This window comes from Moschus berezovskii, chromosome 4 (assembly GCF_049115385.1).
Source record: "Moschus berezovskii isolate FMDL1 chromosome 4, NW_MosBer_1.0, whole genome shotgun sequence".
Lineage (NCBI taxonomy): Eukaryota > Metazoa > Chordata > Mammalia > Artiodactyla > Moschidae > Moschus > Moschus berezovskii.
In genome coordinates, this window is record NC_142463.1 from 26,712,592 (window position 1) to 26,738,636 (window position 26,045).

Genomic DNA, 26,045 nt, shown 5'->3' on the forward strand with positions numbered 1-26,045 from the left:
ATTCCTCCTACTTATACCAAATGGGTGGCAAACGAACTCAAATAAACATTACTCAAGACACTGTAAGAAACTTGATACATAATCAAGGAGCTTGGGGCAAGAGCAGGTGGTGTAACTGGGAAAGTCATGTCATTCTGTGGACATTATAAGGCTGCAGTCACAAAGCAATTGTGAAACAAATGCCCCAAGTGAGGCTGTTAACTCTGACAGTCCTTGGAAATCTGTTACTACCAATATCCCAAATACACAATCTGAAGAGGAAAACTGAAAGAGCAAGAGTCAGACAGAGGTGGGTTCAATTAGTAAATGAATGACTTTGGCATGTTAACTTTCTCAAAGGTATGTTTCCTTGCCTGTCAAACTGGGGATAATATTTCAAAAAAAAAGCAGCTCCATTAGACTATAGGTACCTGCAACCAGGGACCATTTGTTTTCATGTACATTTGTCCAGTGTTTAATAGTGCCAGACCTATAGTAGATACAGAAGTGAATTTCTTCCTAGAGGTGATCCAAGACCTAGTCCTGGCTCCATCACAAATCCACTCAGAGTGGCCTTAGGAAATTTCCTCCCCCTCCCTGGGCCTCCACCTTTCTTTTTGTAGCAAGAGGAGCCCAGTCATTTCCTCTAAGCTCCCTTCCAGATACAATATTTAATGAGTCTGTGACCACTCAGTACAATCTACTGCATTGCTGCACCTAGAAGTTAATAATGCTACAGACTGAGAAGACAGTATTGTCACCAATCACTCTGTATTTACAGACACACATGCATTTAAACCAGATCCTGTAAATAGCTGCGATACCGTATTGCACTTTTGGCCTACTTTTGCATTTTTAGAGGTCAAGAGGTTTTTTAAAATCTCCTTTTATTTGGAATGTTAAGCAAAATGAAAACTGGGACAAGTTGCCATAACACATATTATGCAGCTTGAACCTATTTGCACTATTACCATGATTGATGAACATTCACCACAATCAGCTGGAAGCTGCTGTCTTCACTCTGCAGAAACGAGGTCACAGAGCAGGGTTGAGGAATTGGCATCTAACAAGCAAATCTGTCTGCTGCCTGGTTGAAGAGTTTGCCATTATTACATTTAACTGTTGATTCTGTCTATTGTGAAGATGCTTGTTCCCTTGAATCGGCCCCTGAGTTTTCAGGGTTTTGTCAATCTTTAGGTGAAAAATACAATTTTTGCCTGGATACTCAGTAGGAGAGAAAGGATTATTGGATACATGTACTATCAGACCCAGGGGTCATGAGAAGCTTGGTCTGAAATCCTAATACTGGGCTAAAAGGGTGTGACTGCCCAGAAAAATAATAATTATTCCTGACCTGTATAGGAATTTACAGTGTAAAAATCACATCCAGAAACACCGCCCTGGGAAGGGACCACATTCTTCCTTGGTCAGAGAATTTTATCAAGTTACACCTCCCAAGATGACCCACTGCTGATGCAGGCAGGCTACTCACTACACTGCTTCAGAGCTTGATAAAAATTGCCTGACAGAGGCAGATAAAAGAAATGCCAGCACTGAGGCCTCAGAAACACTGAGCAGTTTTTGCTCAGGCCCATGGAACCTGGGCTTCCTCAGAGATTCCTTCCCAGAAGGTGAGCTATCACCTCAGATTAGTCTGAGTAGTTGAACAATTAATTAACAAATTAGAGATATGTCTTTTCTTCAGTGGACTTGGAATCTGATTGCCTTGGGACTGAATTCTACTGTGGCTCTAACACTTGCTAGTTGTGTGATCTTGGCCAAGTCTCTTAACTTCTTCTGATCACAGTTTATCTATCAAGATGTACTATGGAATGTGGTGAGGAGCACAGACTTTGGAGCCTACTTTCTGGGTTTGAACCCCAGCTCTACCATTTGCTCATTAGGTGACCTTAGACAAGCTAGAGAACCTATCAGTTCCTTAATTTCCTTGTATTTAAACGAGATGGATTATAGTGCCTCCCTCACATAGATGTCGGAAAGATAAATGAGTTGATACACATTAAGTGCTTGGAGCAACACCTAGTACTGAGTAAGCATCACTTGCTTGCTTATATCAGTGTTGGCTACAGTGATATTGGGGTGATAATCCTCATCTCTTGGGTTTATTTTGCAGATCAACTGAAATATTGAAGGTGAAAATTAGGCTCTCAGAGTTATTAGTGCCAGAAGAGACTGAAAAGATTTCCCAAATAGCTTCCCTCATTTTATAAGTGGGAAATCAAGACTCACTGATGGGGAGGAACTGGTCCAGAATCACAGGACAGAGTTTTTAAGTCTCCCGATTTCAGGACAGAGCCTGAGTCTCCTGATTCCAAGTTCAAAGCGCTATCCTCTGCACTGCGTCACAGAAGGCAACCTCTCCATAGAGCTGACCCTGAAGGGTTCTTTAATGCACTTTCCTAGGACAATAAGCTGTGTTCAGAGTGGAGAGAAAATTTGGGAGAGACTCTCCTGCCTCCTCCACTGACTTCTGAAGCAGCATGTTAGTACAGAAGGAAACTGGGGATTCAGGCCAGGGCTGGACGAAAGATTTTCAGGAATCATTGCTAGCTCCACGTCACTGTTTCAGTAACAAACCAAACGTGTGCCTGTGTCCAAACAAGCTAGAATCATGAGCTAATGCATTAGGTTCGTTTCCAGTACCAGAGGGTTTTTCTGGTTTTGTTTTCTTCAGGTGTTTAATGAATAATAGTTTCACATCAGCTCTTGGGTAGAAACCAAAGTTTCACTCTCAGGAGAATAAGGGACCTCTGAGTTCACATTTCCAAATTTTTTTTTTCAGGGTTGTGCCCACTTAGATTTATTCTGCTTTGAATCAGATTTCTCAGCCGGACTACTCAAGAGTGATAGAAAGACGGGTTGGAGGAAAGGGCAGGATGGGGAGAGGACCCTAAGAAGAATGGCAGATGGGATGAGAACTATTGACTTAGAGAAATGGCAGATTCCAAGGGTCATGGTATCTGTTCTCAAATCATCTAAGGGGGTCACATTGCAGAAGGAGCAGAGAGTGAAGTCTCTGACAACAGAGATGCTACAAATGGGATGGGAAGAGGAAAAAGAATTTCTAGGAGGCAGATTTCAGCTTAAAGCAAGGAAAACTTTCTGATTATGAGAGCTACCCAAAGATGGTGTGGAAACTGAGCTCCCATCCCTGCCTAGGAAGTATGCTTTAGAAGAGATCTGGCTGTGAGGCTTGACAGCCACTTGTCAGAGATATGAAGATTGCAATTGACTAGTGAGACTTGGTAAAATTTGGGATCCCACCAACTGTAAATTTTTTAGATTCTGGGAGCCTAAGAACCAATGACCAATGTTATGGAGTTCCCACAGTGGAGAACCCACTGGAAAGCAGCAAAATCAGACATTTGTGACCTATTTCTTGATTTTGCCTGTGTTTCTCTTTTTGTCTTCCTCAAGCTCATGCATTTGCTCTTCCATATAGCAGGAACCTTTGACATTTTGCAAGGGATAATCTTTTTCTTTTAAGTGTGTTTCCTGACTCAGCCTTTGCTCTTTCAGCATCATTTAGAGAGGCTGAGCTCTCTGGAGATTAGCTCTGGCCTGTCACCACAGCAACTGCCCAAGCCCTCTGGGCATCCGTGGTAACAGACGAGGGCTTTGAGAAGGCTTATCTAGTGGTGAGAGGAAGCCCCACAGGGAGCCTGATGTGAAACAAGCAGACTGTGTAAGGAGAGGTTTTTTTTTTTTTCTTTTTTTTCCCAAAAGATTAGCTATGCAGGTGTGTCTCACTTTACACAGTTAGCCAGGCCCTGAAAAGTGTGCATGGGTGTGTCAAATTTTGGTCGAGGGAGGGAATCTTATTTTAAAGGCAGAGAAGAGACTTGCTTTTCCACGTCCCTGTAGTGAATCACCTTCGTAAAGTGGAGTCAACTTTTGTAAAACGAATCTCCGCCCACATTGTTACCTAGTTAGTCTAGTGCTGAGTGTCTGTGAGTGGGGCCACCTGTAGAGAACCCCAGGGCCATGCTTCCACCTCCACTGCAGGCAAGGAACAGCAGCAACTCAGCTTGGGGTGGGCAGAGTGTAACAGGGAAGCAGAATGGGAGTAGGGCCACAATGAAGGGAGATCGGGATGGTGAGCTTTGCCTAGCACGAGCAGTTCTGCTGCAGCAGAGGTGGGGTGTCTGAGAGACGGGTGTTCTTGGAGGTGCCCAGCAAGGAGGGGTCTGTGTCCAGCGTATCAGACATCTTGTCACAAATGGCATCCACCAGGCGCTCGAAGGCCTGCCTCACGCTGATGTTCTCCTTGGCACTGGCTTCAAAGAAGTCAAACCCTAAAGACAGAAGAGAGATTGGGATTGACATATATTATGTATAAAATAGATAACTAATGAATAGCTACTGTATAGCACAGAGAACTCTACTGAATGCTCTGTGGTGACCTAAATGGGAAGGAAATCCAAAAAAGAGGAGCTACCTGTATGTGTGTGTTAGTCACTCAGTCATGTCTGACTCTTTGCAACCCCATGGACTATAGCCCGCTGGGCTCTTCCATCCCTGAGATTCTCCAGGCAAGAATACTGGAATGGGTAGCCATTCTATTCTCCAGGGGATCTTCCTGACCCAGGGATTGAACCTGGGTATCCTGCATTGCAGGCTTCCTGGAGAAGGAAATGGCAACCCACTCCAGTACTATTGCCTGGAAAATCCCATGGACAGAGGAGCCTGGTAGGCTACAGTCCATGGGGTCGCAAAGAGTCGGACATGACTGAGCAACTTCACTTCACTTCACTATCCTGCGTTGCAGGCAGATTCTTTACAGTCTGAGCCACCAGGGAAGCCTGAATACATGTATATGTACAGCTGATTCACTTTGCTGTACACTGTACACTGACATTATTGTAAGGCAACTATACTCCAAATTTTTAAAAAGAGAAGAGAAATAGCAGTAAGGATTTTTCCTTCCCTTTCATGCCCCCTTGATAGAATACTCTGCATTAATATAGTCAGTGCTCAGGCTTTGAAGCAAGGAAGACTTGTTGCTTCAAGGAGGTTTCTGCTTGAAGGAGATGGTTCAGTAACCCAGGATCCTGAGTCAAATTGATCCTGGCTCTATCATTGACCAGCTGTGTAATCCCCAGCAAGTCACTATTTTCTTTATGAATCAATTCCCTGGTTTGTAAATTGGGATAATCTTACCTATCTTGTAGATTTATTTCAAGGATTAAACAAGAGAATGCAGGTAAAGTGTACACTCCTGTACCTGATGGGGTGAGACGGTGTGAGAGTAATAATTAGATGTTTTTTGAGAGTGACTATGTGACTATGTATATACAACACTTCCGTTTCCAAAGCATTGGTTGAGTGCCTTATTTCATTTGATCCTCATGTTACCCCTGGGGGATGGAGGGTCCGGGCAGACCTTCTCCATTTCACTAACACTCACTCTGTGGCTCTGAGAAAAAAAGCTGACCTGCCCAAGGTCATCAGTATAAGAAGCCTAAGCTTGTCCTTTTTGACCAGTGCTTTTGCTCCTCTTTCCCCTGGTCCCCCGCTTACCCCAGCCTGGCCAGCTCTAGTCTAGACTCTGGGAGGCACCCCAAGATCTTCACCAAATAAGTAAAGCTTCATTTGCTCTTTCTACCCACAGACACACTGGCTTATCTCCCCTCTGAGGGCTTTCTCTTCCCTCAATTCCCAGGAATTACTCTGGATCTCTCCTGCCTCACAAGATCCTGACAAATGGCCCAAGAAAAACAGCATCTGAAGCGTGAGACTTTCTTGTGTGTTTTTCCCCTTAAGACCTTAAAGATACTTCCTATGACAGTAAACAGAACCTGGTTGTCCCAGGAGACAAGAGAAAGGTCCTCCTGATTCAGATAAAGTGGCCGCTTCCCAACCAAGGAGTCCTAGCCAGGTTGGTGGCAGTCCTCAGATGCATGAAGCTGCTTTCTCTGTTTCGTCCCTGCACAAGCCTGTTTTCTCCTTTTTGTCCGTCCACCTTCCTCTTTCCCTTCCTTCCAAGTCCATCTTTTATTTCTCCTCAAAAACTTCCCTCTTTGCTTTTACCCATTTTAGCTCTTTTTCTCTTCTGTTCCTCATATTCCTTGGGACCCTTAATATTTGTTGAGTACCTACTGTATGCCAGATGCTATGCTAGGAGCTTTACAAATATCATCTTACTTAATCCTCATAATAGCCTGTGAGGTAAATATAATCATCTCCAATTTATAAGAGAAAGATGAAGGCTCCAAGAGATTACATAACTCACACAAGGTCACGTGACTGTGTTAGTGGAAACTGGGTTTAGATCTGGGTTTGGCTGGCTTCCATGTCCATACACAGACCTGCCTCTCATTTCTTCATCTTTCTCCCTTTCACTTTCCTTTTTTATTTCTGCTCATATCTTTTTCTTACTTTACAAGTCTCTTTGGCCTCCTTTGCTTTTATCTGACTACCACAGTATCTAAATCTGGGCAAGTCACTTTATCTTTCTGAATCACTTAACCTCTCTGAGCCTCAGACTCCTCATTTGTCAAATAGGAATAATCACAGCATCTTCCTGCTGAGAGTAGTTGGGAGGATGGAGCCAGACGATGGATAAATTGCTGTACAAAGTTGCTTGTTACAATGACAGCTTCTTTCTCCTCTTCTTTCATCTGCTCCTTTTACTTCCACTTCACCACTTTCTCCCTCTTTTATCATCCTCTCACACACACAGGAGCGGGGTCTTTTTCCTCCTCCTTCTTTCTCCCTAATATCTCATTGGCCACAGAGAAGGCTGAAGCCCCCAGGCACAAACAGGGCTCCTCTTTCCCAGGGCATCCCAGCCTGAAGGCACTCACAATTACACTAGCTCACCTCTGGTGGACAGCCTCTTCTGGGGCCCACTTCCCGACCTGAGAAAGGCAAGCTGTAGAAGTGCCTGCAAATTGAGGACGAGATAAAGAAGGAAGTGGCCGCTGGCTTATTATCCACAGTCTGTTGAAACTCAACTGACTTTAGAGACTCTTCAGCATGTAACCTGTCCTTAATGAATATCATAAAAATTGACTTTCTGGCCTTTGACCGGTTTGTTTCAAGTGATACTGTTTAGGGAAGCAGGCAGTGTATGTTGCTTGCCTAGGAAAGGGGAAAATAGGTAAAGACGTAAATAGGCTTAAAGCATCAATTTGGATGAAGATGGAGACACAGGTCATGGCCAGGGGCACTGATCCCTTCTGAGGAATTGGCACCAAGGGGAGGACATGCTCACTGCACAAGAGGGCAGTGGGTCAGAAACCTAGGAGTCAGAAAGCCTGGATTTGAACAGTCTCTGTCAGTTATCAGCTGTGTGACCTCAGGCAAGTTGCCTAATTTCTCCCAGCCTCTGTTTCTTCATCTGTGGAATAGGTAAATATGACCTACCTCACAGAGTGGGAATAAGGTTTAAATGCACAAAAGTATGTGAAGTGGTTGGCATGTGAAATCCATGGCAATTCCCTTTCTCTTATCTTCCTAGCCCAGCTGAGTCCTAGCTTCCCTGCCCCTCCATCATTCCCCAGGGCCTTTGGAGGAAAGCCTCTTTTTACTTCATCATTCAGGGTCGATCGACAAACCAGGTCTTTACTGAACATTGACTTTGTGCCATGTCTTGCACTAAGTGCCAGGGACAAAAGAAGACCAAATCTAATTACGGAGAAAAGACACACCAATCAGAGTATCAGTCCCTCACGTGTGCATAGTCCTTAATGATTCACAGATACAAATTTAAAACAACTTTGTGATGGGAGTGGGGCAAGGCAAGGGTTATCATTTGTAATTTACAGATAGGAAAACTGAGGCTCAGGGACGGAGCATAATCCAGGGCTCTTATTGCTTATGCCCCCTTGCCTCGCTCTCATTTGGGACAGTGACAAACACACTATAACCCAGGTAGAGCAAACTAGAGGCTGTGCAGGAATGCAGCAGAGGGAGAGAACGGAGGGGGAGGAGATGGGGAATAAGCTTCCAAAAGTTAGTAGAGAGGGGAGACTTTAAGGCCAGAACCGAACAAAACTCTTCACCTAATGAACTTATGCTTTAAGCCTTAGCTTAGATATGGCTTCTTCCTCCTCTGGGCTTCTTCTGCCACAGCACAGCTTACCCTGCACGGTGGAAGTCCATCTAACAAGGAGCTCCCCAAGCAGGGATCATGTCATTTATCCGAGCTCCAGCACTAGCCAGAGGAGTAAGGGCTTGCTGAGTGTTAATGAATGGACAGATGGATGAAGGGGACAGGAATGAGCATGGAGGGTGTGGCTAGGGGGCTGTGGCTAGTGAAGGTCATGAGAACTCATCTCAACAAGCAGGACAAATCCTGTGCTGGGCAGTGGGGACACTGATGTGAATCAAATGCAGTTCCCACTGTTGAGGAGCTCCTAGTCTAGTGTGGGAGACAGACATATAGACAACGTTGGAAAGGCAGGTAGCGAGGGAACTGTCAGGCACACAGGAGGCATCTACCTAAACCTGGGGCCCAAGGAAAGATTCTTGGAAAAGCTGATTCCTAAGCATATATCAGCTACATAAAGTTATGTGGTGGTGGTGGTGGGGTGCTTCCCTGGTGGTCCAATGGTTAATAATCCGCCTGCCAATGCAGGGGACATGGGTTCCATCCCTGGTCTGGGAAGATTCCACATGACTCAGAGCAGCTAAACCCATGGGCCACAACTACTGAGCCAGCATTCTAGAGCCTGTGCTCTGCAAAAAGAGAAGCCACGGCAATGAGAAGCCCACGCACCACAATGAAGAGCAGACCCAGTTCAGCAATAAAGACCCAACACAGACAAAAATAAAGAACTAAATCTTAAAAAAAAAAAGACTCATAGTATGAGTGTAAGTGTGAGCACACACACACATATAGAATACTAGGCCCAGGAAACAGCATAAATACATATGAGGGGGCAGAAAACAGCCTTTATTATCCCAGAATGCCCATAGCAGTTTATCATTAGAGCAGAAAGCTCAAATTGGTGAGATAAGAGGCCATAAGTAACCAAACATAGAGAGTATGTATGTCATGACAAGGAGATGTCATCACTGTTCTCTCAAAGGTGCCCAAGGTAGGAGACCTGTGATTCAAGTAAGCAGCGCATCACCCTAGCCAGCTCATGGGTCTCTTTTGCTATCAGAACAACCTCAAATGCACCTCCAACCAATTACTGCCAGACTACTGGAAGGCTCTTCATTAGTAGGCCAAGTTGGTAACCTTTTTCTCAGGTTCATTAGTGAGGAGTCTCAGGAGCTGAGAATCTGCAGAGCTCAGGAAGATGACAACCAATTAATCAGACTAGCCCCCAGTCCTTTCCTCCCTCTAATTGGCTTCAGAACAATGGAATTCCTGCTGCCTTTAACAGGGCCCAATTCTTAATTGAATCTGAGAAAATTCCCACCCCCAAAATGCTCCTGTATACCCATCCTGTCCAAAGGCAGCTATCACAGCCCCATAGGCTCCACTGACTCTGGCCACACTGCCTGCTTCTGAATGTGACCTCAGAATTCTTTTCAGAAACTCACCTCTCCTCACCCTGACACTGCCCCAGAACATTTCTCCCCTACTTTTACATTCAAATCCCTTCTCTAGCCATCTGGAACCTCCTCATCTCCATCTTGTATTATATCAATCTGCAACTCAAGCCCCTCTAGTCACTGATGACTTTGGCAAGTGACTTGCTGTCTTCCTTTCCACCCAGGCATGTACTCACTCTCAGGAACTTAGATTTTCGGGTGCACAATCCATCCCAATACCCTGGCTCTTAATTTCTTAACCATCTCATTTCCAACTAAATTATCTTCCATTTTGCTTATGCTATGTCACTGTCCTTATAACTTGAGCTGTTTTGAATTAGATTTGTGTGCAAAGTCATGTCCAAATCTTTGGGACCACATGGACTGCAGCATACCAAGCCTCCCTGTCTCTCACCATGTCCCAGAGTTTGCCCAAGTTCATGTCCATTGAATTGGTGATGCTATGCAAACATCTCATCCTCTGCCTCCCTCTTCTCTTTTTGCCTTCAATCCTTCCCAGCATCAGGGTCTTTTCCAATGATTCAGTTCTTCGCATCAGGTGGTCAAAGTACTGGACCTTCAGCTTCAGCATCAGTCCTTCCAGTGAGTATTCAGGGTTGATTTCCTTTAGGATTGACTGACTTGATCTCCTTGGTGTCCAAAGGACTCTCAAGAGTCTTGTCCAGCACCACAGTTCGAAAACATCAATTCCTCAGCGTTCAGTCCAACTCTCACATCCGTACATGACTACTGGAAAGGTCATAGCTTTGACTATACAGACCTTTGTAAGCAAAGTGATGTCTTTGCTTGTCTATACACTGTTTAGGTTTCTCTAGATTTATGTTACGAGAGCTCACAGAGGTCTAATTAATCCAGTATCCAGCCTTCACCTTATTAGGTTAACACCCAAGATTCTGCATGGCTCAGCCTCTGCCCACTTCCTCAGCCTTGTTTCCCTGATTCACACCATGCTCCAGAAACAACACTTTCTTATTTGGTGCTGTTACTCATGCTACTCTGATCCTCTTTATCACTCACCTGTGGAATCCCTGATTCCAAAGAGCCTTTCCTTTCTCTTCCCACCCCATCTCCACCACTCAGAACTCAGGACATACAATGTATCTTTCCCCTAGACCCCCATGGCACCTGACATGATTGTTTCAGTCAGATTCCCTTAGGAAAATGCAAACTATTTTCAACATTTAAACAGAGGGAAATGGTTATATGGATGACAGAAGAACTAAGAGGCCAAATAGAATAGTGAAGAAACTCAGAGATTATCAACAGTTGCAGGGGTGGAATCTATTAATGGGACCAAAGGAAGTTAAAACCATAGGAGCAGGAGTCGGAGAAGAAGAGCACCCCCTCCTGGAGGATCCAGCCAAAGGGTACGGAAGACACACATACAGGTTTTTCCCCTTTTCAACATGCCAGTTATTTGCCTGTGTCTCTCCTTGGTTAAATTGAGCCAGAAGCCGCTATCAAAGGAGCCTGGGAAACACAGCCTTTGGGCAGTTTTAAGAGAGACAGAGCAGGAGAAGGGTGAGGAACGACAGCAAACAAGCTAAGGACTGGCACAGGATGTTGAGCTTATCTCTCTACTATTTTGTTTCCCTGATCAATGAGCACCTTGAGGGCAGGGAACCTATCCACCTCTATGTCACCAGGGTCCATCATATGTTCAGTGATGGTGGCAGACTGTCCTCCCTATAGATTTTATATTCCCACCCACTGCCAAGTGGCTTGCAGTGCCTCCTTGTAGGAAGAATGTATCTCCTTCATCCATCAACATCAGATTTCATCATGTAACTTGCTTTGGACAATGAATGTGGGTATTCCAAGTGCCAGTGGAAGCTTTGAACTTCTTTGCATGGCTTGGGCCTCCCAGATTGGATCTCAGAGTTGCATGACATGGATCGAGTTGCAGCTGACTTGCAACTGGCATATAATGTGAGTGGGAAATCAACCTTTATTATCTAAGCTCCTGACTTGGGTTGTTACCACATACCATTATGCTGTCGTAATCTAAAGAATTCTCACCAACATTATGACTGAGGGTGGAAATACCAAGAGAAACTATGTCAAGCTTTTGCAAAAACACCACCGTATGATGATACAATGGGAGCATTAGGATTTTGACTCTAAAGGCTAAGTTTTGAGTATTGGACCTGCCACCTTTGACCTGTATGGCTTAGAAAAGTTACATAATCTTCAAGTTAAAAAAAAAAAAGACATGGAGGTGTGGCACAGCTCATTGGGTGTGCAAGAAAACATAAGTGGTCAGCTTCTTCAGTGTAATGGAGTTGAATACAATGCTACCTCCCAGGCTAGGAGTGAGGGTAAGAGTCACAAGAGACTTGCTATGAAAACACATTGTGAATCACAAGTCATTACACCAAAGTTAGTTATTCTCAGTGTCAAGTAGGTCTTTCTCTGCAACCAGGCTAAGTGATGCAAGGTTTCAATTCATCCCAATCCAAAAAACATTTATTGAACACCTAAAAATAAAAGAGGCCATCTTGATGCATATAATATAAAGGTAGACAAAATAACATAATACACTCTGATGCATCCATCACTCAAATTTAATACATATCAACATTTCTTCCAAAAAGGGGCCATGTACAAGGGTCTGTGGGCACTGAGTGATGAGTCAGGAATTGTGTGAATTGAAATCATGGAATCAGAGGGATTGAGCTGAACAGATCTTCCTACTCAGCTAATCCAAATCCACTGTTTTTCAAAAGGGCAAATTGAGACCCAGAAACAGGAAATAAGATGCTCAAGGTCACACAGTCAACTAGTGGCAGAAGCAGGATAAAACCCTCAGTCTCCAAATGTGTAGGCTGGTACTTTTCCCTCCACACTTCACTACAGTGAGCATTTATACGTATGTTTCAAAACCACATTTTGAACAGATGTTGCAGTGAAAAAGAAAAAAGAATGGGTTTTTCTCTTTGCCTTTCCTGAGAACAAAGAAGATTAAAAAAAAAAAAAATAGTGAGCAGGCCTGAACATTCCTAGGTTTTTACTTTAACTGCTCCTAACTCTACCACACAAGAGAAAACTACACATGGACATCACCAGATGGTCAACACCGAAATCAGATTGATTATATTCTTTGCAGCCAAAGATGGAGAAGCTCTATGCAGTCAGCAAAAACAAGACCAGGAGCTGACTATGGCTCAGATCATGAACTCCTTATTGCCAAATTCAGACTTAAATTGAAGAAAGTAGTTAAAACCACTAGACCATTCAGGTATGACCTAAATCAAATCCCTTACAATTATACAGTGGAAATGAGAAACATATTTAAGGCACTAGATCTGATACAGTGCCTGATGAACTATGGACGGAGGTGTGTGACATTATACAGGAGACAGGGTGCAAGACCATCCCCATGGAAAAGAAATGCAAAAAAGCAGTATGGCTGTCCGAGGAGGCCTTTCAAATAGCTGTGAAAAGAAGAGAAGCGAAAAGCAAAGGAGAAAAGGAAAGATATACCCATTTGAATGCAGAGTTCCAAAGAATAGCAAGGAGAGATAAGAAAGTCTTCCTCAGTGATCAATGCAAAGAAATAGAGGAAAACAACAGAATGGGAAAGACTAGAGATCTCTTCAAGAAAATCAGAGATACCAAGGGAACATTTCATACAAAGATGGGCTCAATAAAGGACAGAAATGGTACGGACCTAACAGAAGCAGAAGATATTAAGAAGAGGTGGCAAGAATACACAGAAGAACTGTACAAAAAAGATCTTCACAACCCAGATAATCCCGATGGTGTGATCACTCACTTAGAACCAGACATCTTGGAATGTGAAGTGAAGTGTGCCTTAGGAAGCATCACTACGAACAAAGCTAGCGGAGGTGATGGAATTCCAGTTGAGCTGTTTCAAATTCTAAAAGATGATGCTGTGAAAGTCCTGCACTCAATATGCCAGCAAATTTGGAAAATGCAGCAGTGGCCACAGGACTGGAAAAGGTCAGTTTTCATTCCAATCCCAAAGAAAGGCAATGCCAAAGAATGCTCAAACTACCGCACAATTGCACTCATCTCACACGCTAGTAAAGTCATGCTCAAAATTCTCCAAGCCAGGCTTCAACAGTACACGAACTGTGAACTTCTAGATGTTCAAGCTGGATTTAGAAAAGGCAGAGGAATCAGAGATTGAATTGCCAACATCAGCTAGATCATGGAAAAAGCAAGAGAGTTCCAGAAAAACATCTGCTTTATTGACTATGCCAAAGCCTTTTACTGTGTGGGTCACAACAAACTGTGGAAAATTCTGAAAGAGATGGGAATACCAGACCACCTTACCTGCCTCCTGAGAAATCTGTATGCAGGTCAGAAAGCAAGTTAGAACTGGACTTGGAACAACAGACTGGTTCCAAATTGGGAAAGGAGTACATCAAGGATGTATATTGTCACCCTGCTTATTTAACTTCTATGCAGAGTACATCATGAGAAACGATGGACTGGAGGAAGCACAAGCTGGAATCACAATTGCCAGGAGAAATATCAATAACCTCAGATATGAAGATGACACCACCCTTATGGCAGAAAGTGAAGACGAACTAAAGAGCCTCTTGATGAAAGTGAAAGAAGAGAGTGAAAAAGTTGGCTTAAAACTCAACATTCAGAAAACTAAGATCATGGCATCTGGTTCCATCACTTCATGGTAAATAGATGGGGAAACAATGGAAACAGTGAGAGACTTTATTTTGAGGGGCTCCAAAATCACTGCAGATGGTGACTGCAGCCATGAAATTAAAAGATGCTTGCTCCTTGGAAGAAAAGTTTGATCAACCTAGACAGCATATTAAAAAGCAGAGACATTACTTTACCAACAAAGATCCATCTAGTCAAGGCTATGGTTTTTCCAGTAGTCAGGTATGGATGTGAGAGTTGGACTATAAAGAAAGCTGAATGGTGAAGAATTGATGCTTTTGAACTGTGGTATTGGAGAAGACTCTTGAGAGTCTCTTGGACAGCAAGGAGATCCAATCAATCCAAACTAAAGGAAATCAGTCCTGAATATTCATTGGAAGGACTGATGCTGAAACTGAAACTCCAATATTTGACCACCTGATATGAAGAACTGACTCATTTGAAAAGACCCTGATGCTGGGAAAGATTGAAGGCGGGAGGAGAAGGGGATGGATGACAGAGGATGAGATGGATATGTGTTTGGGTAGACTCCAGGAATTGGACAGGGAGGCCTGGCATGCTGTACTCCATGGGGTCACAAAGAGTTGGACACAACTGAGTGACTGAACTGACTGATGGTCCATCAGTAGAGACTCCACCTGCCAATGCAGGGGACACTAGTTCGAACCCAGGAAGATCCCACATGCCTTGGGATCATGGGCAACTAAGCCCATGTTCCACAACTACTGAGCCAGCTCTCTAGAGCCTGCGTTCCACTATAAGAGAAGTCACTGCAATTAGAAGCCCATATGCAGCAACAAAGGGTTACTTACCCCCCGCTCATTGCAACTAGAGAAAGCTCACGTGCAGCAGTGAAGACCCAGCACAGTCAAAAATAAATAATAAATAAGTAAACCACATTAGGGCTGGTCTTGGTGTGGAACAATCCCCTCCCAATCCCCCCAGCCCCCCGACTCTTTGCCTAACTAATATTTTTCTGATCCTTTTGTTCTCAGTTTAAGTGTTACTTTTTCAGAAGTCTTTGACTCTCCCGTCTAAAATTAGGTCTCTCTTTTTTACTTTCACTTTACTATCACTTGTGGTGGACTTACCTTACTTTTAGTGGAAGCCCAAGGCTCAGTTGGTAAAGAATCCGCCTGCAATGCAGGAGACCCCAGTTTGACTCCTGGGTCAGAAAGATCCCCTGGAGAAGGGATAAGCTACCCACTCCAGTATTCTTGGGCTTCCCTTGTGGCTCAGCTGGTGAAGAATCCACTTGCAGTGCGGGAGACCTGGGTTCGATCTCTGGCTTGGGAAGATCCCCTGGAAAAGGGAAAGGCTACCCACTCCAGTATTCTGGCATGGAGAATTCCAAGGACTATACAGTCCATGGGGTCGCAAAGAGTCGGACACGACTGAGCGACTTTCACCTCACTACCTTACTTTTATCTGTCCACCATTCCTTCTTTTATGGAACTGCTACTTTAAACAACTGCAGTGGGACTATAGGTTATAATACTTGCCTCCCGCAGCCACTGAAACAGGCGTGTGACTCACAGGTATCCAATAATAGTCTTCCCTGAGATTGATATACGGTTGTTGGGAGCAAGAATCCTCTTTTGCAGAAATTGGAGGTTATAAATCTGGAGCTGCCATCATTTATCTTATTCCCCATTCAGAGTCTGGCTACAGAAAGAGGCTAAAGGGATATGCAAAGCTGAGAAACAGAGACCCGGTTGAGTCCTGTGACTAGTGGACTTCCCAGCTTCATAAGCTAATACATTCTTTTTTAAAATTAAAGCTAGTTTGATTTGAGATTTTATCACTTGCCATGAGAGTCCTAAGTCATACAGAACATATCACAGTTTTAAACAGTGTTTTGAGATATAATTTGTATACCATACAATTTACCCATTTACAAATTTCTAATTATATATTTACTTGTATGATTATTTGTTTAATGTCTCTTTTCCTCATTAGTTCCATGATAGTAAGAATCACACCTAAGTGCCAAGATATAATCTGTCTCAGAGTGTATGCTCAATAAATATTTTTCAATGTATAAATGTATGAGTGAATGAGTATCCTGTGCTGGATGGTTGGGATAATGAAAACAATTAGACATAACCCTGACTACTGCTGAGGTGTAGTGTGAAACAGACATGTAAATAGCTGAGTTCTGGTAAGCAGTAGAGAAAAGCTCAGGAAGTTCAGTAGGACTGAGATGGGTTACCTTGACCTACGCAAATCTAACCAATTTATTAATGCCCTCTTTAAGTGTCTTCCTAAACTCTGTACTAAGAATTAATCTCACTTCCGTCTGTCTTTCTACATAAATTAGATAGATCTTTATTGGCTCTGTGTGTGTATATATATATATATATGTGTACGCGCATGCACTAAATCACTTGTGTCCAACTCTTTGTGACCCCATGGACTGATTGTAGCCTGCCAGGTTCTGCTGTCCATGGGATTCCCAGGCAAGAATACTGGAGTGGAGTGCCATTTCCTCCTCCAGAGGATCTTCCTGACCCAGAGATCAAACCGGTGTCTCCTGCATCACAGGTGAATTCTTTGTTGCTGAGCTACCAGGGAAGCCCCTTTATTGGCTCTACCACTTCCTAAATGCATAATCTTCAGCAAGAACCTCATGCACCAATGCTGAACTTGACCTATCTTGAAGAGTTATGTTGAGAATTAAAAGAGATAATTAACACAAAGCATTTCATATAATGCCTGGCTCAGTATATATTATCTGTTATTACAATATTTGCTGTATAGTGAGGTTAAGTGGTTAAAAGTGAAGCTCTGGACCCAGACTACTACTTGAGTTCACATTCTGACTCTACCTGTTACTAGTTATGTGATCTCAAACAAGTTACTCAACTTTTCTGTGCCTCAGTTTTCCCATCTGTATAAGAAATGTACCTAAATTAAATTAGGTACTTTTAAATTAAATGAGTATTACTTTAAAACACTTAGAATAGGGCCTGGCACATGGTAAATACCTAATAAATGTTTAACAAACTCACCTTTTAAAAACACTAGTCATAATGGCTTGGCATGCTGGCTATATTTTTTCCTAATATAAAATTAACTCACCTTTTAAAAACAGTCTTGTTTAACCTTAAGGGCTTGAGATGCTAATTATATTTTTTCCTAATATACACCAAAATATATACATAAAATCATCTTGAACACCCAGTAACATGAATCTCTTAACTGGGGAAGCGCTACTCTAGACTTGCACAATCCAATGATTTATGGTTCCCTAAATACTTTGGCCTCAGATATGCAGATGACACTACCCTTATGGCAGAAAGTGAAGAGGAACTAAAAAGCCTCTTGATGAAAGCGAAAGAGGAGAGTGAAAAGTTTGGCTTGAAGCTCAACATTCAGAAAACGAAGATCATGGCATCTGGTCCCATCACTTCATGGGAAATAGATGGGGAACAGTGGAAACAGTGTCAGACTTTATTTTTTTGGGCTCCAAAATCACTGCAGATGCTTATTGTAGCCAGGAAATTAAAAGACGCTTACTCCTTGGAAGGAAAGTTATGACCAACCTAGACAGCATATTAAAAAGCAGAGACATTACTTTGCCAACGAAGGTCTGTCTAGTCAAGGCTATGGTTTTTCCCGTGGTCATGTATGGATGTGAGAGTTGGACTGTGAAGAAAGCTGATCGCTGAAGAATTGATGCTTTTGAACTGTGGTGCTGGGGAAGACTCTTGAGAGTCCCTTGGACTGCAAGGAGATCCAACCAGTCCATTCTAGAGGAGATCAATCCTGGGTGTTCTGATGCTAAAGCTGAAACTCCAATACTTTGGCCACCTCATGCGACGAGTTGACTCACTGGAAAAGACTCTGATGCTAGGAGGGATTGGGGGTGGGAGGAGACGGGGACGACAGAGAATGAGATGGCTGGATGGCATCGCCGACTCAATGGACATGAGTTTGAGTGAACTCCGGGAGTTGGTGATGGACAGGAAGGCCTGGCGTGCTGTGATTCATGGGGTCGCAAAGAGTCAGACACGACTGAGCGACTGAACTGAACTGAACTGAAATACTTTGGCCACCTCATGCGACGAGTTGACTCACTGGAAAAGACTCTGATGCTGGGAAGGGTTGGGGGCAGGAGGAAACGGGGACGACAGAATGAGATGGCTGGATGGCATCACCGACTCGATGGACATGAGTTTGAGTGAACTCCGGGAGTTGGTGATGGATAGGGAGGCCTGGCGTGCTGTGATTCATGGGGTCGCAAAGAGTCGGACACGACTGAATGACTGAACTGAACTGAAATACACAGGGCTGTTCCTTGCCTTTGCCAGTGTTATTCCCCCTGCCTGGAATGTCCTTGCCTTTCTTCCTCACTTGACTGCTCCTACTTATCTCCAAGACCTAATGTGGAGTCAGGAAGCCTGACTCCTCCAGCTCTGTTTTCCTTGCAAATCAGGGACTTCCCTGGTGGTTCATTGGTTAAGAATCCACTTGCCAATGCAGGGGACAGGGATTCGATCTGTGCTCCAGGAATATTCCACATGCTGCAGGGCAACTAAGCCTGTGTACCACAACTACTGAGCCCAAGCACTCTAGAGCCCATGCTCGGCAGCAAGAGAAGCCATCACAATGAGAAGCTCAGCACCACAACTAGAGAAAGCCCAAGCACAGCAACAAAGACCCAGTGCAGCCAAAAATAAAATAAATTTTAAAAATATTTTAAAGATTTTCAAAGCAGAAATAGAGACATAGAAGTAAAGAACAAATGCATGGATACCAAGGGGGAAGGGAAGGTGGTAGGAAGAATTGGGAGATTAGGATTGACACATATACACTATTGGTTGTTGTTCAGTTGCTAAGTCGTGTCTGACTCTTTTCGACCTCATGGACTACAGCATGCCAGACTTCCCTGTCCTTCATTATCTCCTGGAGTTTGCTCAAATTCATCTAACCATCTGCTGCCCTCTTCTCCTTTTGCCTTCAATATTTCACAGCATCTTTTTCAATGAGTTATCTCTTGATACAACACATAAAATGGTTAACTAATAAGGACATATTGTATAGCACAAGGAATTCCCTTGTGATGTACTGTGGTGACCTGAATGGGAAGGAAATTCAGAAGGGAGGAGACAATATGTGTATGTATGGCAGATTCATTTTGCTGTACAGTAGAAAATAGCAGAACATTGTAAAGCAAACTGTACTCAAATCAAAATTCATTTTAAAAAAAAGACTCAGCATGGGCTTCACGTTCTCTGACCCAAACTGAATAGGTGCCTCCTCTGTATCCAAAGCCCCTGGCGCATCCTTCTATCACAGCACTGATCACCTGGCTTATCACAGTTTCTGTCTCAGACCAGGGAACATAGCCTATTATGAAGCACGGTACTTGGCATGGAGTAGGAGCTTAGGAAGTCATAATTAGAATGAAGTAGAATGAAGTAGCCAAATACTTGACTCCATAAAATTTTAATCAAAATATATTTTTACAGTGTTTACTCACTGCCAGACCATATGCCAGGCACTATGGGTATAAAGATAAACAAGACTCATTTCCAGCCCTCATGAAGCTTTCTGGAGACAGATAAGGAAACAAGTGCACCCAACGGAGATGGGTACTGTGACTGTTGCATGCATAGGGTACTCTAAGTGGGGGAACCAAGAAAAGAGCTGGGGGAGGTGTGTTTTGAAAGTTGAGTCGGGGTTCACCAGCTAGATAAGAGTGGGAGACGGGGGATAAAAAAGAGCCATTCAAACAAAAGTGGCATTGTTGGTCCAGGGAAAGTGCAGGGCATCTCGGGTACAGCAGGCTGAAGGCATAAGATAGCCAGAGGGCACCATATGTGGGCTTTGCCACGTGCTTACTGTCCTGTGAACCATGGGAATGGGTATAGACACATTCTATGGGCCCTGAGGACACCTGTGATAGGGAAGAACAATCAAGAGCCAAATGGCCCACCCTCCCTATTTATTAAGCACCTTCAGCGTGCTAATTCCTATTCCAGGCCACACTGGATAATAGGAGAGGGAAGAAAGAAGTATACGACACTCCGCTATACATATCCTTGTAATACACATAATACAAATATATATAACACAAATTCACACTTGTGTATTATACAATTTACCCACCTACCAGCCCAAATATCTGAACTTCAGAAATTGGCAGAGAATATAACTTTAAACTCCCTTCTCCTTAATACTTACAGCACTGAGGTTGTGAGAAATATTTAGGGAGACTAGCTAAAAGCTAAGCAGTACACGCATTCTTCTAAAAGAAGACTTATCTAAGGTGATCCGATATTAAACCCCAATAGGGAAAAGAAGAGCTTCTCTTTGAAGCAGGTGTAGGTAGGTGTCCTGCTGTGTGGCCACTAAGACATACCTGAGACACCTGGGTCTCAGTGGAGCACAAGGATCAAGGTGCATTAACCTTGGAAAAACAGCATTATTGAGCAGCATGTTTAATCTACATTGTCTCGTGACTTCATACAATCACTTTTACTGTGAATTGTATTTTAGTGACAAAACATCAGTTTACACTGACAGAAATTGTAAGACACAGCCTACGATATTCAGTGTTATAGTTGCTATAAAGGATGTTTGATATTAAGAACATCATCACACTCAGCATATAGAGTCTGTTCTACAGTTGCTGGGCTTCCCAAGTGGCTCAGTGGTAAAGAATCTATCTGCCAATGCAAGAGACGCAAGAGACATGGTTCAATCTCTGGATTGGGAAGATCTCCTGGAGAAGGAAATGACAACCCACTCCAGTATTCTTGCCTGGAAAATTCCATGGACAGAAGAGCCTGGCAGGCTACAGTCCATGGGGTCACAAAGAGTCAGATACAACTGAGCATACATGCACTCAGTCAACAGTTGTCAGTGGAGAGCAGTACTTCTCTGGAATAATGGGTTTGTTTCTATCTTAAGGACCATCTCTGAACCAATCTGTAACTGATTATGTTTCCCTCTTTGCTAGGAAGCTCAAAGTGACTATTTCAGTCCAACTCTTGCACATGCCCCAAAACTTATAAAATATAGTTATCTCACCCCGGCCTTCTCTTATGTTCTCCTACCCTTGCCTTTTTTCCCTTTGCTCCAATTGTCTCATTTTTTGATTGATATACTATGACAATGTTATAAGATACCTCAAATCCTTTGTGGAAGGAACTGGTTTTTAAAAAAGATTTCATATATTTAAATTTTATTTATACATCCAGTGTAACAAAATATACATGTATCCTAAATAATGCATTACCTAGAATTCATTAGCATGAAGCCCACATGTATATGCCCTAAATATGAAACAACACACACAGAGCCCATATGCACATAATTCAGGATCACAGCACATCCTTAAGGTCCCAAATAAAACACACACTTATTCCCTCCATTTGCCCCACTCCAATGCACACATGCACCCACATGTGTCATGCACATACCAAGCTGCTCTGCGAGGAGCCGGCCCTTCTCAGTGGGAACAACCCTCTCTTCCTCCATATCACACTTGTTTCCCACCAGGATGACCTGGGCATTGTCCCAGGAGTAGGTCTTTATCTGAGTAGCCCTAAAGAAAGACAGGGAGAGGACTGCGTTATCGACACCCTCCTAGGCCAGAAAGGACCCTGAGAAGCTCACAGAAACCCCTTCAACGAGGCTGCAATCCCACAAGCCATGTGTTGTGGCCAATAAAAAAACCTTTTCTCAACAAGGTTTTGAAAGTGAGCATGCATTATTTCTATAATGAGAAATAAACTTTAAAATAGAGGAAATAAAACCAGACCTTTATATCGAGCATACATTTTTTGTGAAGCAGGCCTAACTCAGTCCCCCAACACCTCACAGGTAGGAACAGTTACCTCCCTTTTGTTTCCCTACACCTTTACTGTGGCATCTGTTATTACATTTGGCTGGATTTATCTGTCTCTCCTTGAGGGCAGAAATAGGTTTATTCTTTTTTATATATAATTTTATTTATGTATTTATTTTTTATTCTTGGCTGTACTGGGTCTTTGTTGCTACGCCAGCTTGTCCCTAGTTGCAGCAAGTGGGGGCTACTCTTCAATCCCCTGCACAGGCTTCTCATTGTCGTGGCTTCTCTTGTTACAGAGCACAGGCTCTAGAGAGTACAGGCTTCAGGAGCTGCAGCACATGGGCTCAGCAGTTGTGGCTCCCGGGCTCTAGAGCACAGGTTCAGTAGCTATGGGGCACGAGCTTAGCTGCTCCACAGCATGTGGGATCTTCTCAGACCAGGGATCAAACCTATGTCTCCTGCAATGGCAGGTGGATTCTTTTCAACTGAGCCACCAGGGAAGCCCCATCTTTGTGGTACCAGCTCCCCCAGCATAGAGCACAGAGAAGTCAGTGAATGTCTGATGAAGGAAGGAGCCAGCAAATAGTTAATCCTGAAGCAGATCTAAATAAACTCTGATCCTATTCTGATACTGACATTCAATCTAACTCAACCTTAACTGCAGACTGGACCAACTACCAACCCTGCTCCTAAAGCTGATTTCACTACCCATCTTCTCTTTAAGGGTGAAAAGCCACTTCCTCAACGGATGGAATTCACTCAAACACCATTTGCAGTGAAACTACAGAGAGCCAGGTTCTGTGCTGGGCACTGAGGTTTAGATGGCAGATGGGTGCTAGGATGGGACCAAGTTTCCCAGAGGCAAAACTGAAGGTCAGAGCTTGAAAAAGACACACAGTCTTCAGCCTCAAGGCAGGGACCTGAAGCCAACTCCCTGTGCCTCCCGTGCCACTCTTCTGTCATCTTCCTCCCACCTCCATCCACTCTCAGCTCCTAGATTAGCAACTTAGGTTATTCTTGGAGGAATCGTCACCAGGTGTTAAAGTCACTGTGTTCCTGAGGCAGGATGAACAGGGACTGATGGAGAAAGGGAAGGAGGTCAAGCTGGCAGGGAATGGGCAGTGTGGAGATACTTAAAGAGCTAATCTCTTCATGGTGGGAGGAGATAGAGAGAGGGGAGCAGGGAGGAGGAGGGGAAAGTCATGACTGGAGGGAAGAGAGAGAATAAGAAAGGGGAAAAAAACAGGAGGGAAAAAAGGTATAACGAGAGAGGAAGAGAAAAAAGAGGGAGGAAAGGAGAAAAAAAGAAAGGCGGAGAAAAGGAGTTGTTAAAAGGAAAGAGGGAGAAAGGAGGAAGAAGGGAATGACCAAGAGGCTGAGAAGGAGAACACATGTGTGACAGGCATGTGGGTGGCACCCTAGACTGCTGTTCACAACTGGGAAGTGGGGGTAGGTAGCCTGAAAGGTCACTCCCAGCTCAAGGCTCCAAGGAACCAATGGTGCCTCACATAGTCATGGCAACTGTTCCTTGGCAGAAGCGAAGTCTTCAAAGGGTAGCTGTTGGGCAAAAAAGAGCAGAAGACAAGCTTGGCACTGGCCAGCCCTGCTGCGCTGTGCCCAGCCTGCTCTGCCTCTCTGACTGTGGATAAGAACCAGGCACAGATTGTCCATCTTCCACATTCTTATCCTCTCCACTGAATAGGGACACCCGGTCCTGGCCTTCCCTATTCACCTCTCCTTCTCTTCATGCTCCCTTTCCTTGTGAGTACTTTTCCAGGGAGAAAGAAGTAAGTCAGCAGTCTCCAACCTTTTTGGCACCAGAGACTGGTTTGATGGAAGGCAGTTTTTCCAGGTTCGGGGTTAGGGGGGTTTAGTTCAGGCAGTAATGCAAGAGATGGGGATGTGGCCTGGGGGGTTGGGGGCCCCTGATATAAGTTGCTCAGAGGCTATACCTCTAGGGAATTGTGTCAGATTCTATTGTATATTGAACTGTTATGAACTTGACCCCTAGCCAAGGGATAAACTTTATAGGGAAACAATATGTGGATTCACTTAGTACTCTGTCCAGAAAGATTTTTTCTAAAACACTAATCTGAACCTGTTGTTTCCTGGTTCAAATGTCCTCACCTACAAATAAAATCCAAATTCCTTACCCCAGCACATAAAATCCTTCATGACCTCTGCTCTTCTTACCCTCTTACCTACCTTCTTGCCTTTGCACATCTGTACTGTTTTTCTGCAACATTCTTATCCATTTGTCCCTCTGGCTAATTCTTGTCCATCTTCAAACCATAGTATGTATGTCAGCAATTCCAGGACACATTCCCTAACTCCCCAGGCTAGGTTTCTACAGCCCGGGTACCACTCTCATCACTGCACCTGTCACAGGATATTGTCATTCTCTGCTCACTGATCTATCCTCTCTGCTCATCTGTGAACTTTGTGAAGACAGGAGCCATGTCTTATTTATCTGGTTTTCCCTAACATATAGCATAGGGCTTAGCACATGCTAGGGTTTCATGAACAATCTGATGAATGGATGAATAAATGAATCTCATACCAGTCTTGGACAGCATTGAAAGATTCCTCATTGGTGATGTCATACATCAGAATGAAGCCCATGGCTCCACGGTAATAGGCTGTGGTAATGGTCCGGTACCGCTCCTGCCCAGCTGTGTCCTAGGTGGGAAAACGAAGGAGTCAGCCTCATAGAAAGTCTGTTTTTGTTTCTAAAAAGTCCCCAGGACAATTAACTAATAATCCAAACTATATTTAAGGAGCATCTATTATTTATCTTGTACTTGGTGACTATAATAAAATGGTTTTTGAAACATCATAGAAATTAATAAGAAAATAATTAAAATCCCAGTAGAAAAATGAGCAGGAGGAAAGAACATTTCACAAAAGAACTGTAAATAGATACTTATTATATTAAAAGATTTTTCTTTGTTTTTAATTATAATTCCTGTTACAGACAAGGACGTAGTGAGATGTATACCCTTACACCTTGTTTGTGGGAGTGGAACTTGGTTCAGTCTTTCTGGAAATCAATTTGGAAGTCCCAAGAGTATTAAAAATATTTGTACCCTTTGACCTTAAAATTTTTCCTTCAAAAAACTTTTTTACAAAAATAGAAAATCAGACTAACATTAATATTTAGGCACAAAAATTTTGGTTACAACTCTATTTAAACAGTGTAAAAGTATCATTAACATATATCCAACTTTAGAATGGTTATGTGTTTATTTATATAAAATGGAACAATACTTGTATGTGCACTGTAATGTCAGTTTCATAACCATATTTGCAGAGAAGAAAACTGGAAAGAAACACATCAGAAGGTTAATAGTGACTATCTCTGTAAGAAAGATAAGAATTATCAGGATTTTCATTTTCTTCAGGTATTTTTATTGTCGCTAATGCTAAACGTGTTATTTATACAAGGAGAAACAAACATTTTCACTAAAAAAAAAAAAAATATGACTAAGACAATTCTTTATCTCAAGCAGCTCACAGTCTAGTTGGAAAGACAAACACAAACAAGCTAAGCCAAACCCCACGATAAAGCGTTAATGGAATACTCTGGGGTACTTCACAACGTCCACACAGTGTTCATGTCAGGGACCAATCAGTCCTCTCGGTATCATTATAGTTTTAGATGTGTGATACTGGAGCACATATAAAACATTTCTTCATATATTACCTCATTTAAATTTTATAAAAAGTCTCTCTGAGGTAAGGATCAGTATTTACATTTTATAGTTAAGAATGGAAAACTGCAGAGAGGGTAAGTGACTTTCCCAAGGACACAAAGCTGATTAAAAAAAATAAAAAAGCTATGTCTTAAATCTAGGACTTTTGATTCCAAGTCTGATGCACATACCATTATTCCTCAGTCAATGAAAGGTTTACCCACAGGCATTTACTGAACACTACCCGTAATGATATTAAAAACAAATAATGGGAACAAAAGAATTATAACACGCCATTATTAGTACATATGTTGCATCTATTATCCACAAACTTTAGAAAAACCCTGTAAGGTACATATTATTACTCCCACTTTACAGTTGAGAAAACTGAG

General features: G+C 43.1%; 1 protein-coding gene across 1 annotated transcript in view; it reads right to left on the reverse strand.

The window, feature by feature from the left end:
• Positions 1–741: 741 nt before the first annotated feature.
• The window catches only part of RAB3B (RAB3B, member RAS oncogene family), a 70,949-nt gene continuing 45,645 nt past the window's right edge, over positions 742–26,045 (reverse strand). The window contains exons 3-5 of the mRNA XM_055403285.2: positions 24,522–24,640; positions 21,591–21,715; positions 742–4,295 (exon numbers count right to left, since the gene is read on the reverse strand). Of these exons, the coding sequence (XP_055259260.1) occupies positions 4,108–4,295; positions 21,591–21,715; positions 24,522–24,640 (432 nt within the window). The 3' untranslated portion in view covers positions 742–4,107. The remainder of the gene's footprint in view (positions 4,296–21,590; positions 21,716–24,521; positions 24,641–26,045) is intronic.